General features: G+C 38.7%; 1 protein-coding gene across 1 annotated transcript in view; it reads right to left on the reverse strand.

The window, feature by feature from the left end:
• Positions 1 to 6,806: 6,806 nt before the first annotated feature.
• Positions 6,807 to 19,706, reverse strand: part of CD38 (CD38 molecule) — an 82,122-nt gene continuing 69,222 nt past the window's right edge. The window contains exons 6-8 of the mRNA XM_044682156.1: positions 16,220 to 16,312; positions 15,540 to 15,626; positions 6,807 to 6,912 (exon numbers count right to left, since the gene is read on the reverse strand). Coding sequence (XP_044538091.1) covers positions 6,807 to 6,912; positions 15,540 to 15,626; positions 16,220 to 16,312 — 286 coding nt within the window. The remainder of the gene's footprint in view (positions 6,913 to 15,539; positions 15,627 to 16,219; positions 16,313 to 19,706) is intronic.

Consider the following 19,706-nt stretch of genomic DNA (forward strand, 5'->3'; position numbering starts at 1 on the left):
AGTCCCTTCAAGTTGTGAGACATATTTTTTGGTTATGACTCATGTGGGAATTAGTTTTCCTTGATTACATTTTTTGTTAAGAGCATTTTGTTTCTTTTACATGGGGTTAAAGGAACAAGGGAAGAGGGAAATGAGAAAGGAAAGTACCTCTAAGATAATGGTCCTTAATATTTGTGTGTGTATCCTGGACTCCATTAGCAGTCTGATAAAGCCTATGGAGACTTTTCAGAATCATGTTTTTAAATAATTAAGGGAAATACAAAATTTGTTAGAAGCTGGTAAAAATAAACATGCACTTTTTCCCATCCAAGATCATGAACCTCTACTAATCTGCCCATGGACTGCAGGGCCACAGATCCCAGGTTAAAAACTCCTCTTCTAAGAGGAGGGCTGTCCATAAGTCAGGTCTTCAGAATTCATATTTGACTAGCAGGCTCTTGACTTAATGCACAACTTAGAGAATAAAGTAAAGAAGGATAAAATATGGATACAGCACTGTGTACACAAGAGCAAAATAATATAATATTATGGCTAAATGTCACCTTCTACATAGTTTATTAAAATTTCAGGTGGTAGGATACATCAGGGAATGGTTTACCTGTGACTTTTTACAAAGTCCTTAAATTACAAGTTTCTGAACGTGATGTTTCGACAAGTCTTATGGGTTTTTTTTTTTAATATTAAGAGGGTAAAAAAGTAAAGGGGCTTATTTATTTGACTGATAGGAAATGTAAAAATACTGCATTGCCATTGTCTCGTCGTGTCATTGTGTCCTTTGTGGCCAATTCTGGCTTTCTTTAATGTCAGTTAAATCTCTGGAATGGATTTGCATGGGAACTTGGTGTCCCTGTTCTCTGGTTGCTGCAGAATACGAAATGAGATCAGTCTTGGGAATGCTTCTGTGTCTATCAGCTTTCCTTGTGCAGGGCTAGACTCTGGTCTGGTTTGGGGCTAGGATGTAAGAGGTCACCTTCAGACTAGTTACAAGCTGAGCATCATGTACCTGGCAGGCTGAAACCCAAGGTGAAGGTTATAGTGGTTTTCTGACTAACATAGGAAGTGTGATCTCATGAGAGACTGGGTCAAGAAGCATGGAGCCTAACTCCATGGTTCGGATACTGACTGTGTCGTTTCACCTTTCTGAGCCTGATTCCTCATCCATAAAATCATCCCCCTCTGAAATGATGCAGAGTTGTTAGGACGAAGTACTTTGCAAACCTTTAAGAACTATAGAAATGGGAATTATTTATTTATTAAGCCCTGGTTAAAGGTATGCCAGAGCCAGCAAGAATAGGCTAGATCATTGAATTTACAGTGTAAGCATATATACCTCAGGAATCAGCAAATACTCTAAATCACAACTCGATTTATTGTTTTGTTGATGTCTAGGCTTAAGAAAGTGATGAAGAAAATATTAATAATGCAGATAAAACTTAAAAGTGTGGTATTAGACATTCTCTAGCACATCTCTGGCTATATAGCCTTCCTCCTCAAGGTTAATGGTCTTGCATTAAAGACACACACACACACACACACACACACACACAGCCCCATCATATTTTGTAGACCCCAAATCAAAGGCAATCCAGAAAACAAAGCAAACAAAAATTGAATATTCTATAATTATAATCATTGAGAAATTTAACCCTGAAGGAAAGCTGAAAAAATATATCTTCCTCCTGGCACAATTTTTGGGGTGTTTCTAAGAGGGGTGAATATTTAGTTTTCAACTTTTAATAAGAAAACACAAAGGAAAAAAAGGAAGAGAATTCAGATGAGCATTTAGGAAATGCAGGCTGTCCATGATTTGAAGAATCTTCAACTCCACAGTTCTCTACCAGAATCACTTCCTCTGCTGAAGAGGACCATGAATGGAATAAGTGGCAATGGCAGCAGCAAGGTAGAGAGGAGCATCTTAGTGACTGGAAGTCACTTGAAGGTCTAAGAAAAATGTCAGATGAAATTGCAGAAATAGAGACTGAACTATGGGAAGGTTGGAGAGAGGAGTCCTAGGAGACCAGCTACTCAAGAATAGAAGCCAGTGGTCGCAGATTATGGAGATTAGAAACTGGTGTTGCCTTGGGGGGGGGTGCAGAATAGAGCAAAGGGGATTGGATGGCTGAAGAAGCTGAGGATGAAGGCAAGATGGTGAGCTCCTTTAGAAGCCACTATCCTATCACCTCCCCATTCCCATCTCATAAAATTGGGACGAGAGGCCCAAGACCTCACAGAAAGAAACCAGTAGGGCTTCAGCCCCCCAAACCCCACCCTTAGTATCATCATCACCCTTGTGCCATTCATTCTTCAGTCCCTTGAAAACTCCCGGATAAATTGTTTTCTCTGTGGGGTGAATGTTGGGCCCAGGGGCCTGCTGAAGTGGACACATATTTACAGTTAACCCCAGGGGCTAGGCCCCATGTAGTCCTTGCCCCACCTTAACTCCAGGTCCCTGACCCTGGGAAGAAAGGGTATACCACTGCTAAGAAAAATCTGGTGTTTGGGTGTGACATCCATCTCAGTCGAAGTTGCCTCCCCAAAAGTTTCCCTGAGAGATGACACAAACCATTCAAGATTTCAATCAGCCAATAAGCCAGTCAATTAACATTTATTGAGCACCTACTGTGGGTCAGGCACTGTGATAACCTGTTACCCTTCTGGGAGTTTCATGCTAGAGGAACTGGGTCATGAGTCAGTTCCCCTACCGAATGAAGAGAAAGAAACGGCATCATTGCTACAGCAAAAGGAACTTTGGGGAGGACTGGCAGACCAAGGCCCCTCCAGTGTTTGAATTCTGCTGGTAACCTCCCAGAAGGGTAGAATTCCTTCAAATTCCTAAGAATTGAAGATTTTCTATTCTTCTCAGAAGTTTCTGTGCTGACATGATAGACTTCATAAAAAGAGCTGTCAGGAAGGGGGAAATTACATGCATGTCCTTGGCTTGTCGGGGGGAAGAGCCCATCATCACCAACTTTCAATTCATCTTCTAAGATACAGTCAGTTTTTTATTACATCCTAGACATTCCAGTGAAAGGAGGCAGCCTCTGGCTCCATGTCTACTGGGAGTCAAAGAATCCAAAGCCCTTATGAAAGAGTTAAGAGCCTACTGAATCATCCAGTTTTCCTTCCATCTGGATAGGACCATTCTGTCCATTGCTAGCCCCAATTCACAAGGTTGGTTAGGTGCATCTAGGCTATGCCTCCTTGAGAACCCTGCCCCCAGTTCTCTCTATTTGTTTACAGGCTGCATCAATCCTTCTTTGTGTGGTGAAGGATGCACTTCCTCTTTGCCACAGATCCTACACAGCTGTGTTTACAGCTTCCACTTTCCCAACCCTCAGTCAAAGTTCCACATTTACAACTATATTTTCTCTTTATTTCATAACTTCAGTCAATGGGCAATCCTCTCACCTGCCTTCTACTGTTTGGAGCCAGACTTTTATTGTGGGTGACTAGCTTCCTTAACCCTGCCTTGTTCAGTATAACTTTGGTTTTTCCCAAGGGAAATCTCTTCCCCTTCTTTGTAGTAATTCTTGAATTTCTTCTAACCAAGGGTTAAATTGAAGGGGCCGGGGGACATGGGGAGAGGAGTTACCTAATGAAGTCCTACCAACATCTCCTTTTTGGTGGTCCATTATAAAATGGAGAAAGAAAGAAAGAAAAGGCTTGATCAACTTAGTTAATTCGATAAACATTATTAAGCCTTTGCTTTATGCAGAAGCTTATGGTCTATTATGGGGATATAATATGAACATAATCAAATGCAAAGTAATTTGGGTTTTTTGTTTTTTTTAATTTAGTAATATTTTATCTTTTCCAATAACATTTAAAAACTATTTTAGCATTCATTTTCTAAAAATCTGAGTTCCATATTCTCTCTCTCTTTCCTTCCCCTCCCATAGGTTATACATGTGCTATCATGTAAAATATAATACCTTATTCATCGTGTTGTGGAATAAGACATATTCAAAAAAACTGTGAAAAAAGATAAAGTGAAAATGGCGCGCTTTGGTCTGCATTCATACTCTATCAGTTCTTTCTCTTGAGGTAGATCGCATTTTTCACCATGAGTCCTTTGGAGTTGCCTTGGATCATTATATTACTGATAAAAGCCAAGTTATTCATTATTGATCATTGCACAATATTGCTGTTACCATGTACAATGTTCTCCTGGTTCTGCTCACATCACTTTAATGCAAAGTAATTTGAAAGGAAAGAGACTTAACAGCTTAAAAGTTCAGAGAAAGTTTTATGATTTAACTGAAGCGAGTGTTGAAGGAAGATAAGCATTGTGACAGTTGGAGTTGAAGAGGTGTGTTAAAACTATATAGCTTATGAACTCAGTGCTTGAAACCTTGCCTAATGGATCACTGGTCAAGTTACACCCCTCTTCACCAGACAAACCAACTTTTTGAGGAAGCCTTCCACAACCTCTCTTAATTCCAGTGCCTTCCCTCTGCTAATTATCGCCTATCCATCTCTCTTGGTGTGTCTCTGTCTGTCTGTCTGTCTCTCTCTCTCTCTCTCACACACACACACACACATACACACACGGTTTGCTTTGTATGTATTTGTTTGCATTTTGCCTGCCTCATTAAACTGTAAGCTCCTTGAAGGAAGGGGCTATCTTTTACTTCTTTTTGTACCCTAACACTTAGCACAGTCTGGCACATAGTTGTTCAGCTATTTTTAGTTGTGACCAACTCTTTGTGACCCCATTTGGAGTTTTCTTGGCAAAGATACTGGAGTAGTTTGCCATTTCCTTCTTCAGCTCATTTAACAGATGAGGAAACTGAGGCAAACAAGATTAAGTGACTTGCCCAGGATCATCCTGCTAGTATCCAAGACCAGATTTGAATTCAGAAAGATGAGTCTTCCTGAGTCCATGCCCAAGGCCCAGTTATCTACTTTGCCAACTAGATGCCCATAGTAACTGGCACATAGTAGATGCTTAGTAAATATCGACTGATTTATTTGAAACTAAGCCTTATAAAGTCCACTCTAAGGATTCATGCTCAAGTTAGAGGGATTAGACACTCATAGATCATTTAATGAAATAAAACAATTTTAATATATACATAGATATTTATGCATAACAAAAGATCAAGAGGAAACAATTCCTATGATTAAAAAGGTAGTACAGTAAGATCCAATTTTACACAAACATAATACAAGTGAATTCAGTTACATACAACTAGCAATCAAAAAAATAAAGGCAGAAAAATATGTAAAATTAACATTTTTTATAACTTGCTAAATCCAAAGCATTTTCCCAAATGGCATAGTCTCTACAACAGTTTTCCCAATCACATTCATTCTCAATCTGTGAATCATTACAATTCTGTGCCAAACATTAGCTCCATATCGTCTTTGCCCAGAGTTCTCACTTGTAACAAGTTGCCTCTATGTCAAAGCAGTTTTCTCTTTGTTTTATTAATGCTATTTAGTTATTAATAATGCCCCAAAGTTCAAGAGTAGTGATGCTGGCAGCTCTAAGAAGCTTAAGAAAAGTAGTAGCGTGCTGATGGATGTTTGTATGAGCAATACTAATTTAAGGAATGGGATTCATGGTTATGTTATGTGTGATTTTCAAATTGGAACTTAAAAAAGTGTTTATTTATTTACTTATTTATTATCCCAAATGAACCTCAATAAAACAAGGTCCTTACTATAATTCAGATAAAACAGCTTCTCCATACTTGTACATTGACCACCAAGAGCCAACCACCAAGTTAAAAAGGAAATAGGAACCCCAATAAAACCTGAAACACCAATTCCCCACAGGCTGGGCTTTTTATGCCTCAGATAGCAAGAAAACCTATGCCAGAAAGAAATGAGGAGGGTTCTGGTCTAGCAGGGTACAAGTGACTTGCCAGAGGTCATGTAGTAGTCATCTGCTCCTTTGTCAATATTTTGCCTGTGAACCTGCTCTCTAAACCAGTGTTGTGCTCAGCTAACATAATTTGTTGGCTCAGGCAATTGCCAATCTCTTTTGGTCAGCTCTTCGTAGTAACTTTGTAGTAACTTTTGCATCTTTCAAGCTCTCAAAAATGGGGAGAGTTCATATTTTACTTCTATCCATTCCTCACATTTTTTCAGTTGACTGTTGATCTAGACCTTCATTTACCACTACATCTTCCCATCTTTGCTGTCATTCAATTGTTTTCAGTCATGTCCAACTTGTTGTGATCCTATTTAGAGTTTTCTTGGCAAAGATACCAGAGTGGCTTTGCTATTTATAAGTTATTTGCTATGTGGTTTGCTTCTCCAGCTCATTTTATAGATAAGGAAACTGAGGCAAACAAGGTTAAACGACTTACCCAGAGTCATACTGCTAACAAGTGTCCAAGGTCGGCTTTGAACTCAGAAAGAGGAGGCTCCCTGATTTTAGGCACAGGACTCTAACCACTGCACAACCTAGTTGCATACACATATATGTATATTATGCACACACATACACGTGTTTGTGTATGTGTACATTTCGTGGACTCAATATTCTCAAAGAGCTTACATTTTATTTGAGGAAGCAAATTTTAAGTAGACTAAATAAATATAAGGTAATTTAAGGAGGGGCAGATCATTCACAAGTAGTCAGAATTTATTGATCTTCTATCTACCTACCTGTTCCAATTCCCAACTAATGCCCTGTTTCCTTCCCTTCTCTCCTGTGGTACCATAGAATTATCACACAGCACAGAGTTGTCTTTGGTGCTCTGAAGGAGCCCTATGTCAGAAATTGTTGGAAGGAGGGAAGAGAATACTAAAATAGAGAGCACAGGTAAGACTTTCTCTTTCTGGGGTTGAGGTTTTCAGATCCCTGGCAGCTCTTTCCAGGATCTCTTGCTCATCCATTCCAAAATTATGGACTTTAGGCCTGGGGACTTTGGGGCTATGTTTCTAGACTTTAGTAGGATCCTAGAAAGAAAGAAAAAACTTCTTTATATGAAGCACTTGTGCCTGGCACATAGTAAATGCTACATAAAAATTAGCTATGATAATGATTATTATTACACCTACTTTCTTTGTGTAAATGCTTTCTTAGGATTTTCTTGACCTTGAACAGGTTAGTTAATTTCTCAAGCCCAATTTCCTCATCTGTAAAAAGGAGTTAGACTACATGATATCTACTATGATCTCCCAAAATACCATCCCAAAGTGGAATAGACTTCCTCAGTGTGTAAGGGATTCTCCTTCCCTTTAGGTTTTTTTTTTTAGCTTTTTGTCCCCAACCTCTGTTGTAAAGCCTTTCAAGCTCATTGGTCAGATTAACCACAATTGGACCTACTATCCATTGGCCCCAACATGGTGACACCATTTTGGTTCTCTTTGATTATGAAGTTCAACAACCAGTTATTTCAGTGATTCCCAAAGTGGGCACTACCATCCTCTGGTGGGTGCTACAGCGATCCAGGAAGGTGGTGATGGGCACACTTTTTTTGTATTACATTCTATTCTGAGTTCAATAAATAGTTTCATAATTTCCGGGGAGGGGGGAGCTAAGTAATATTTTTCTGGAAAGGGGGCAGTAGGCCAAAAAAGTTTGGGAACCACTGAGTTATTTGAATAAATGTTAGATGAATACTTGTTAGGGATATTATCAATGGAATTATTTCTTCTGTTATGGACTGAATTGATGACCTCAGAGATTTGATAGTCTTAAGATACATTATTATACCTCTGATCCAGTATTATAAGCTCCTTTCTCCACCAGTTCTATCCAGAACTCTGTGGTCAAATCAACCTCACCAAAGTACTCCTTTCCTGGGTGCCACTTGCCTCTATGTGTAATCTCTCTCAATTCAAATATAAGCTCTTTGAAGGCAACGGCTACCTTAATCGCTTGTATTTCTTTTCTGAACTTTGTGACTCTGTGGACCAACTGTCCTTGAGGTTTCCTTGGCAAAAATACGAGTGGTTTTCCATTTCTTTCTTCATTTTTTATGCAGACAGGGGTTAAGTAACTTGCCCGGGGTCACACAGCTAGTGTCTTTAGGTCAGATCTGAACTCTGTTCTTTCCAACTTCCAGTCCTAGCACTCTGCCTATTGAGCTACTTAGCTTTTCCATTATTAATTACTAGGATCAGAAGATTCAGAGTTCATAAGAGTCAGACTTGTAAAGAATCTAGCAGAAGAATATCTATAAAGGCTTTCTGTGCAGTAGCCATCACTGTCTTAGAGAGCTTCCATATTCAGAGAACATTTCACTGGAGGAAGCAAAATTTCAAAAGGCCTTTAACTGAGAAAAGAGAGGGCTAGATTGTGAGTTGGAAGAGGGAATTTGGGGACTGGGATTTTCATGAGAGAAGATTGGCTCTAGAAACAATTGCTGAAGTATGCAAGCTGCAATGCCCAGAAACTGTCAAAGGGTTTAGATTTGTTTGGTGGGGCCCCAGAGGGCAGAACTAGCAGCATTGGGTAGAAGGTGCTCTGAGGCAAAGGTAGGCTTGATGCCAGGAAAAACTTCCTAACAATGACAGCTATGCAAAAGTGGAAAGGGCTGCCCAAGGAGGCGGGAGAGGGGGAGGATCCCTTTTCACTGGAGGTCTCCAAGCAAAGGCTAAATTACTCATACAGCATGTAAGTAGGACAATACCTAGTGAAAATGGGGAAGGAATACTGAATGATGAATTTCCAAAGCAGCCTTAACAAAACGATCCTGAGAAAAAATCAAGTTTGACGTAAAAGAAAGCAGACTATGGGCAAGTTGAAAATGTGATCTATGCTTCCAGATAAAAATAATGACACCAATAATGATAATAATAATGTGCATGTGCATTAGCTTTGTATAGTTTACAAAGCATCTTTACATATGGTGTGTCATTTCATCTTTAGAAGAACCATGTCAGGTAGGTGCTATTATTCTCCCCATTTTACAGATGAGAAAGCTGAGGCAAACAGATTAAATAACTTGCCCAGAATCACACAGCTAGTAAGTGTCTGAACGTAAGTCTTCCTTGGCTTTAGCCACTTCACAAACTAGCAGACTATGCTCTGTCCAAGCCTGTGTCTATGCTTAAATTGTCAGATTCCTGCCATCCCAGACATAATCATCTTGCTATTAGGAAGTTTGGAAAGAGCTGGTGATCATTTGTGGACTGGTTAAAACTTTCATAGGCTTTAGAGGATTCCCAATGTAGAAAGAGAAATGAGAAGATTTTAATTAACCAATCAAAGCCTCTTTCCCAAAGGAAACCAAACACTTTCTTCCGGAAAGTTCAACATAATATTCATTCACCCCTCAGAATAGGACCTGCAATCTTAATTGAGATGTTTTTCCCAATAGATAAAATAATGGTGTGATATTTGGTTTGAATATGAGGAAATGCAACCAGGATAAATCCATACAAAAGTACAAGTATCACATTTTCTGAAAAGACTTGCCCTTTAGTTGACCAAACAAAAGGTACTTATTTGGATGAAATCAATGTTCCTCAGGGGTTTTTAGTAGAAATAGGAGATCAATGTAGACCTGACTCTTTAGCATCACTCATGGGGAAATACTAAAAAGTTATTTAAAACAAATCTCATATTTTTTAACTTGATTCAATAATTATTTATCCTTGAGCATTAGGATACCTAGATAGAAATTATATGGGTAATAGAATTATGGTAAATTATTTTTATAAAGTTCTTGTAAGACACAATATGTGGGATCCATATTGCTGAGAGGGGTTCAAGCTGCAGCACAGAATTCCATAGTGCCCCCCGGAACTCTAAGAGAGGGGGCAGTTAAAGGCAGTTGGATTCCACAAATAACACCCATGTTTTGAAATTAAACCAGTTTTCCCTTGTCTGGGTTTTGAGAGATTCTCTCCTTAACTTGTGCACATTGTCTGTACTATCTGTCTTTGATGAATGCAAATTAATACTGCAAAATGATCTTTTTTTTAAGACACCTCAAAGATCAGTTCTACAGACTTTGCAGGTTGGTTGCTCTGGATTTCTTACACATTGAATGAGTTGAACAGCCCTGTGACAAGAGAAAAAAATTATTTAGTAAATCACCACAATTTATATTTCCATAAGGCTTTAAGGTTTACAGTTCTGGACATTGGGTAAGGCTAACACTATCTTACAGATGAAGAAACTGAGGTCCTGAGAGTTTATGCTCACAATTAAACAGTTTGTCCAAAGTGATATTCAAGCCCAAGTCTTGATTTAAGAAAAAGGCTAAAGTTATCACCATTCCATTGTTTTCAGTCATATCCTATTCTTCGTGACTCCATTTGAGGTTTTCTTGGCAAAGACACTAGAGTGATTTGCTATTTTCTTCTCCAACTCATTTTTCAGATGAGGAACTGAGGCAAATAGAGTTAAGTGATTTACCCAGGGTCACCCAGCAAGTAAGTGTCTGAAGCCAGATTTGATCTCAAGAAGATGAGTCTTCCTCATTCCAGGTCTGGTGCTCTCCCCACCACACCATCTAGCTGCCTTAAGTCTACAAGTAAAAATTTAAAATACATACTTTTCTATCTTTGTGGGATGTGCAAAAGAACGAAAACTTTAGCCTACCATTGCAAGGGTCTCCATGACCAGGATTCAGCTTTAATTTGTAGTCTTATCTCAAACTTTTCCCCAATAAAAACTCTGAAAACCTGCCAAAGGGATTGTTATTTTCCCAACTGATATGACCTTTATTCATCTCCCTCAATGTTTTCACATTGGCCCCTACAACTGCCTAAAATGGTCTGTTGTTGGGCTTCTCTCGCCTCTGACTATAAGGGACTGGCAATTCGTAAAAGAGAAATGCCTTGGAGGTAACTCAAAAACTATTCATAAAAAAAAGGACTTATCTGTTGCTGACTGGTAAACATGGACTCTTCACTAACAAACCCTTCTGAGTTTTCAAGGGCTAGAGATTTATAGTGGTTCTCAGCATGACTGGCCCAAGAGATTTCCTTAGGGGCATAGATAACACACAGGGAGGCCATCAAGGAACACTTGACTCCCACTTCCTCTGACTCAACTCCTTCTTTCTGAAGAAATCAGTTTTGCAACAGCAGTACCAGAAGTCAATCCTAGAAGCCATTTCATAAACTCTACTTCTTGCTTTTATCCACCATCTGCAACAACCCTAGATTGAGAGAATGACTAGTGTATTCCTCACAAACTGGGGGCAGCTAGGTGTTGCTGTGAAGAGACCTAGAATCAAGAAGACCTGAGTCTCCTGAGTTCAAATCCAGCCTCAGACACTTAGTAGCTGGTGGACGCTGGAAAAGTCAGTTAGCCTCTGTTTGCCTCAGTTTCTTGATCTGTAAAACGGAGATGGTTGGTTATTGTCCTTTGTATTCGAAGAGGACCAAAATGGCATCACTATGTTGAAGTCAATGTAAGGTGTGGCTGGATCTTGGAAGCCTCTACCACAGGTTGGGCACAAATATGAAAATGGGGATGACAAAAGAACGTACCTCCCAGAATTTGCGTGGATCAAATGAGATAATGATAGCAAAATACTTAGTACCATGCCTGATATGATGTAGTAAGCCCTACATAAATATATAAATGAAAGTTAACTTCCTCACTAGGATATTGGCGCCAGAAGGGACAAAGGCTGCATCTTATTCTTCGGTGTGTTTTCCCTTGTGCTTTGTATAGAGTAGATGTACAATGTTTGTTGACTGAAAAATCCAATTTCCTCTTTGTTGAACGATTTTAAAATGTAGACTAATTGAAGCTTTATTGATAGTTAAGTGTCAACCCATAGACATATACTAAAAAGAGTTTGCCCCCTACAAAGGGGAAAGTATTACAGGGAGGATTTGTCCTTTTAGAATTGTGTATTTAGAGCTAGAAACAATCTTAGGAGTTATCCAGCCTAATCCCTTCTTTATAGGTGAGGAAACTGAGGCTCAGGCAGGGCTAAGTGAATGAGCCAAGATCACACAGATATTATTATAAGCATCATTGAACCTGGATCTCCAAACTCGAGCATCAGTCCTTTTTCTATGATACCCTACTCAAATAGCTCTACTGCCTGAGGAAAATGCAGAATAAACTGGAACAACAGTAAACCTAATGTTCCCAGCCTTTTGAGGGAGAGTAGCTACTTTTTATTTATTTAAAGAGACATTGAGATCAAAGTTCAGCAGATGTCTAGTAAGGCTTTTGAGGGTTATAGGCATAGTTTAAAAATTATATTCTCTGTGAGTTTCTACCCACTAAAGGTTTTGACCGTTAGCTGTGACATCTGTTTTGACTTACCACTAAATAAATTCCTACATACTGTGGAAAGAAAAAATTTCTAATGAAAAATATGCATTTATAAAGAATAATATTTAAAAGTTTCCTTTAGACCTCTCTTTGAATAGCACTGTAGGCAGCTTCTGGCCTTGTCTATCCCTGGTACTAACTCTGATGGTCAGGCCCATAATTCAGGGTGTAGAGGGTAGGGTTGCTTGGGAACGATGGCCACTTCCAAAGGAGAAAGGGGTGTGGTGGGAAGCTGTGCCCAGAATCTGTACCCTTCCCTAGTGTATCTCAAACAGAAAAGAAGTACGATGTTGGCTCCCAACCAGACTCTTCTCTGAGACAAAAATGTCCAACAGTGGTAGCTGACAGCCCTCTAGTAACCAAGTTGGGTTCTGCAATCGAACGCCCCGTCACAATCAAAACAAGAATCATTCTCCCAATATGGGAATATTTGTCTGATTGTGGCTAAACATAGACATCCTTGCACATAAATAAATCTCAGAAAAAATCATTCCATTCCAGACAGGTTTACTGCTCCTCATCTTAAGCTAAGGGGAGAAAATGAACTTAAGTTTAGACTTCTTCTATGTGGCATATACTGAGCTAATCACATCTAATTTTCTGTGAACATAATGGTCTTGGTAGCCATCATGACTGGGGAAGACTAGTTATGTCTTGGGATCAAAAAGGTAGGGTTTGCTGCCAGCAGACCTAACTAGGGCACCAGTTTCTTTCCCTCTGTAAGTAGCTTATAAAAGAGAGAAGAATCCAGAACCTCTGGAATAGTGTCCCTAAACTAATTTTTATATTATGTTTTTTGTTGTTCAGTTGTTTCAATCATGTCCTACTCTTCGTGATCCATTTTTGTTGGGGTTTTCTTGTCTACAACTGTATATGTTCAAAGGAGAAAATGCAAGAGATGCTTGAAGCAGAGTATTGCAGTTGGGAAGTATGATAACCTGACTGCTTTCCCAGAATGCCTATGTCTGTGTACTCCTACCCTCCGAGTCCCTGGGAACAGCTTTATGCATTGGATTGTACATCTCTGGAATTCCGGGGATCTTATGAAAGCTATTGAACAATTTACTATGTCACAAAGTCAAGGAGATATGCATTCTTGACAATACTTTCCAAGTCCTTCTTTATTCTCTTGGTTGTTTATTTTAAAACCTTTACCTTCCATCTTAGAATCAATACTGTGTATTGGTTCTAAGGCAGAAGAGTGATAAGGGCCAGGAAATGGGTATTAAGTTAAGTGACTTGTCCAGGGTCACATAGCTGAGAAGTGTCTGAGGTCAAATTTGAACCCTATACCTCCCATCTCTGGGCCTGGCTCTCAATCTACTGAGTCACCCAGCTGCCCCCTTGGATGTGTTTCTAAAAAAGATCAAGGGACCCAAATAAGTTTTTTTTAATGCAACAAACTTCTTGTTAAGATAATTCTTTATCTTAGGGCCAAGTGTCACTTTGTCATAAATATAGAGTCACCAAAAGAACATTCTATTCAAAAATAGCTTGATCCAAATTGTGAAAATCAGTGAAAAAATTTTAAGGTGGAGAGAAAACTTGGAGAAATTTCACTGAAGCCATTTTAAATTGTCTTATTCATTCATTCATTCTCTATCTATTAAGTATCTATCACATGCAAAGCAATGTGTTAAATGCTTTAGGACAGTGATGGGCAAACTATGGCCTGCGGGCCAGATACAACCCCCTGAAATGTTCTATCTGGTCACTCGACATTATTCCTAATCTGACGAATACAATGGGTAGGATACAATACAATAAAACTTCAAAAGAGTTGCCTTAGAGACAGACTGACAGATGAGCATTTCCTTTCCTTTGGCCCCCTCTTTAAAAAGTTTGTCCATCACTGCTTTAGGAGATATAAAGAAAATCAGTTCAGAGTCCTAATCTTTAAGGGTCTAGCCTTAGTTTCTTCTGATAAAATGACATTAAAATTTTGGTCTTTTCTAAGCTCTTTTCTGATGGGAAAAAAAAGAAAAGAATGAGATAGTTTTTCCATGACAGTCAAAAATCAAGACAGCTAGGTGGCACAGTGGATAGAGGCCTGGACCTGAAGTCATAAAGACCTGAGTTCAAATTTGAAATCAGACACTTATTAGCTGTGTGATCCTAGGCAAGGCCCCCAACCCTATTTGCCTCAGTTTCCTCTTCTGTAAAATGAGGTGGAGAAGGAAATGGCAAACCACTCCAGTATCTTTGCCCAAAAAACCCAAACAGGGTCGTGAAGAATCAAACATGTCTGAAATGACAACAAAAACAAAAGTAAAAAATCCCTGATTTCAAAGCCTCTCTGGGACGTCATTTCTTAAAAGCCTTCAAATAATATTTGCCTCTAGCCAACATCCAGATTCAAATTCTTCATTCCTATCTATCCACGAGGTGAGTGAAAGAGGCTTGTGGAGAAGTATGCTTAAAACAAAGCCAATGGCCTCTTCATGATGAGATGGGCAACATGGAGAATAAAGGGGAGCAGGGGCTGAGCTTAAACTGTCAACCAACACTTACTGATGTAGTGAGCATTTACTATGTGCCAGGGCTCTGTGCTAAGCCCTGGGGATAGGAAGAAACACAAAAAATGCAGTCCCTGCATCCTAGGAGCTCACATCCTCAGTGGAGAGACCACATGGGAAACAAAGTATATATTCAATGTCAGTGGAAATTAGTCTTAGATGAAAGACATCAGAGGGAGGTGATGGGGAGAGGGATGGAAGAGACAGAGAAGAAGAGAGAGAGGAAGAGAATTTAGGAGGTAGATTTGAGATGAATCTTGAAGGAAGCCAGCAAAGTCTGGAGGCATAGGTGAGGGGGCAAGGAATTGCAGAGATAAAAATTGCCATTCGAGAAGCAAAAGTGAGAACTATAACTGAGGCATTCCAAATACTTTTCACAAATTTCTTCTGAAGTTGGCAGTAAAAATATTAATTCCCCTTTTTTCAAATGAGAAATCCATCTCAGAGTCAAAGGATAAAGGCATAAATTCTGCCTTCATCGCTCATAAGATCTTGGGTAAGTCATTTAACCTGAGCCTTAGATTCTTTGCCTGTAAAATGAGATAATAGGACTATGACCTCAGAGGTCCTTCCAGCTCTAAATGATGTGACTGCAGCAAGTGGTAGAAGTGAGAACCCAACTCATGTCTTCTGACTCAAGTGGTTTCTCCATTACACCAAGAACTTTATGCCTTGAGTGTACGAGAAACTATTTCTGTACTCTTTGGCGTGTATAAGGTTCAAAGACAGATAGTTCAGGGTCAGCGAGAAGAACAGAGAGTATTTCTCAGAAAGTTAGGATGCAATTTCTTTCTATTCAGAGAGAAAGCAATTACCTTTGGTCATCCTCACAGGAGAATGTAATGTTCCTGCCTTCTATAATGGATTTCAGCTCCTTGATAGAAGAATCTGAGCATGAGTCACTGGAAAGGAAAAAAAATGAAGAAAACAAACCCTGAAGATCCAGATCTTCCCAGGCTACTGTTTTCTAAGCAACCTCAGTTTCCCTGGGAGTTGCTGCTCTTTAATAGATTCTTTTTTAAAAAATACCCTTACCTCCCGACGTGTGACAAGGAATGCTACCAACCTCCAAAAAAGATCTGTTGGATTTGGAATGCAGATCGAAGCACACTATTTTTCCATTACTTTTTTTTAATTGATCTTTTTAAAATTTTATTTATGTTTCTGGCTTAGTAGCAATTCTCAGAAGAGAGGCAAGGGCTAGACAAATGGAGTTGAGTGACTTGCCCAAAGTCACATAACCAGGAATTGTCTAAGGTCAGATTGGAACCCAGGTCCTCCTGACTCCAGGTCTGGCTCCCTATCCATGAGCTAACAAAGCTGCCCTCTGTAATAGGAAATAAACTTTAAAAAGTAGGAAAGCAGGCTTAGCAGGCAGAGTAAGGGTTAAAAAGCCCCAGTTTTTATCATAAGAGCTCCCCTACCTTTTTAATACATACTGACAACCCCAACATGTTACTGATGCATCACTATTGTTATTTAACACTAAGATTACCTTGACTGTCCCCCGATGTTGTGCATCACCCAAATCTTCACCAAATGAACTTTCTTTGGATTCAGATGGTGAACCTCCACGCTTCCAAAAATGCTGAGACAGAGAGGACACAGAACACAACACCGTTTTCAATAGAATTCCAAGGCACTGGAGCTTTACCTGGCTGTTAGAAATTATTACCCACTTAGCACCAGGAACAATAAACAACCATTTAGAGCACAGTAGTTGAGGGAAAGGCACAGTTTCTATTCTGGAATGCAGCATTTAGTCATCCATATGACCTTTCTCTCCACCACCGTTGTCCTCTGTCTTAAGTCAATAATGGACTTGTCAAGCTACGTATAAGGACTGATCTCTATCGACATCAGCAAATGGCTTCCCAGAACACAAATGGGAGTCATGGCATGAATAGCTCTCATTATAAATTGTCTCAATTTGGGGTTAGTCCCATTTTTGATAGGATTTCCTTTTATTGATCCAGATATTCCTGTGGCATGGAAGAATATAAAAACATATATATGAATATGCTTATGTGCATACAGATATACATATATATACACACATATACTTTATTTCTAGCCTTGTAGCCCATTCCCAGGATCCTTCTTGGGGCATTTTTTTTTAAAGTGATTCATATATTAGTCATAGACAGATCCTGGTTCTCACCCCAAATAAGACTGTCCTTTGTTGTTGTTGTTGTTGTTTTTAAACCCCTCACCTTCCGTCTTGGAGTCAATACTGTGTCCAATAAGACTGTCTTACAAGAATTGTATCATATGTTAGCAACTTCATTCTTCTTGCTTGGGAATATTAGCTATTTTTTACCCAAGACCCTTAAAGGGAATGAAATAAAGGAAAAGCCTTTTTTTTCCTTTGAGGATTGACTGTGTGTTGGGAGAGGTATTTGACTGATCGATCAATTTAAAAAAATATTTATTGATCTTAAGCCTCCAACTAGATGCTGGTGAGGGGAAAGAGGGAGTATAGTGCCCAGACAAAATACTAGAAGAGATTGTACTGTGCTAGAAAAGGATAAGAAATGACCCTTCCTTTCATGGTACTTACGTGATGTGAACAAAACACATACATGCAATAATTAGAGAATAATTAAGAACAAGAATGCAATAGAGTATGTAGAAAGGGCCTACAGCTTGAAAGGGCCAAGCTTTGTGACCACTTTCAACCTGTGATCTTTGACAAGTTACTTATATTCTCTGGGTCTTGGTTTTCTCATCAGTAAAATAAGAGAAATGAAACCAGAGCAGGGACATTAAACTCTAATAATTAGAGAAATGCAAATCAAAACAACTCTGAGGTATCACCTCACACCTAGCAGATTGGCTAAAATGACAGCAAAGGAAAGTAATAAATGTTGGAGGGGATGTGGCAAAATTGGGACATTAATGCATTGCTGGTGGAGTTGTGAACTGATCCAACCATTCTGGCTGGCAATTTGGAACTATGCTCAAAGGGCTATAAAAGAATGCCTGCTCTTTGATCCAGCCATACCGTTGTTGGGTTTGTACCCCAAAGAGATCATAGATAAACAGACTTATATGAAAATATTTATAGCTGTGCTTTTTGTGGTGGCAAAAAACTGGAAAAGGAGGGGATGCCCTTCAATTGGGGAATAGCTGAACAAATTGTGGTATATTCTGGTGATGGAATACTATTGTCCCCATTATATTTTAATCTAGTTTGGCAGCATCTGAGTTTTGCCATGATGGTGAATATGACATTCATGGATTAGATGAGCTTGGCAGTACCAACACAAAAATTTATAATCTTCAGATCTTTAAGTAGAATGAGCCCTGGATTTGGAGTGAAAGAACCTAGGAGTTAAGATTTAGTCCTTCTGTTCACTACTTGCATCACTTTAGCAAGTCACTTCTCTGCTCTAGACCTCAGTTTCCTCATAGCTCATGTTTTCTGCTTAGCACAGTGCCTCTGACATAGTAGTTGCTCAATAAATGTTTGTTGACTTATATGCCTTACCTCCACTTTTTAGAGTCCTGAAGTGTTCGGTTGTCTTAATTATTCATTGGAGTTGAGGGAACAAAGAGACCAGAGCAGACTAGAGTATTCTGATAATTATAATGGCTCATCTCTTTGTAAGCACCTTATAATTTAGTTTTTTTTCCCTTAACAACTGTCTGTAAAACTAGAAAAAAACAACAAAATTCATCTGGAAGAACAAAAGATCAAAAGAACTAATGGGAAAAAATGTGAAGGAAGGTGGCCTACTGGTACCAGATCTCAAACTGTACTATAAAGCAGTAATCATCAAAACAAGTCTGGTACTGGCTAAGAGATAGAAGGGTTGATCAATGGAATAGATTAGGGGTAAGTGATCTCAGCAATCTAGTATTCAGTAAACCCAAAGATCCCAGCTTTTGAGATAAGAACTCAGTATTTGACAACTGCTGGGAAAATTGGAAAATAATAAGGAAAAAATTAGGTTTAGATCAATATTTCTCATCCTATGCCAAATAGGTATATGATTTTGACATAATCATACCTACATAAATTAGGTATATGATTTAGACATAAAGGGTGATATAAATAAATTAGGGGAACATAGAATAGTTTGTCAGATCTTTGGAGAAAGGAAGAATTTGTGACCAAACAAGAGATAGAGAATATTATAAAATGTAAATGAATAATTTTGATTATGTTAAATTTTAAAATTTTTATAAAACAAAACCAATGCAATCAAGATTAGACAGAAGACAACAAACTGGGGAAATTTTTTATAACAAGTTTCTCTGCTATAGGTCTCATTCCTCAAATATATAAAGAACTAAATTAAATTTATGAGAATCCAGGTCATTTCCCAATTGACAAATAGTCAAAGAATATGAATAAGAAATTTTCAGATGAAGAAATCAAAGTTATCAATATGAAAAATTGTTCCAAATCACTCTCAATTAAAGAAATGCAAATTAAAACAACTCTGAGGTACCACCTCACACCTATCAGATTGGCCAATATGACAGTAAAGGAAAATCATAAATATTGGAAGGGTTGTGACAAAATTTGAACCTTAATGAATTGATGGTGGAGTTGTGAACTGATCCAACCATTCTGGAGGACAATTTGGAATTATGCCCAAAGAGCTAAAAAAGAATGTGTACCTTTTGATCTAGTTAAACCACTACTAGGTCTGTATTCCTGAGAGATTTTTTTAAAAGGGGGGGAGGGTAAAGGACCTATTTGTATAAAAATATTTAAAGCAGCTCTTTTCATAGTGGTAAAGAATTGGAAATTAAAGAGATGTCCATCATTTGGGGAATGACTGACCAATCTGTGGTATATGATGGTGATGGAATACTATTTTGTTGTAAGGAATGGTGAACAAGATGAATTCAGAAAGGGCTGGAAAGACCTATGTGAAGTGACACAGAATGAAATAAGTAGAACCAGGAAAACATTGAACACAGTAACAGCAATAATGTGGAATGTTGATCAAACTTGGCTATTATCATCA

This window comes from Gracilinanus agilis, chromosome 6 (genome assembly GCF_016433145.1).
Source record: "Gracilinanus agilis isolate LMUSP501 chromosome 6, AgileGrace, whole genome shotgun sequence".
Lineage (NCBI taxonomy): Eukaryota > Metazoa > Chordata > Mammalia > Didelphimorphia > Didelphidae > Gracilinanus > Gracilinanus agilis.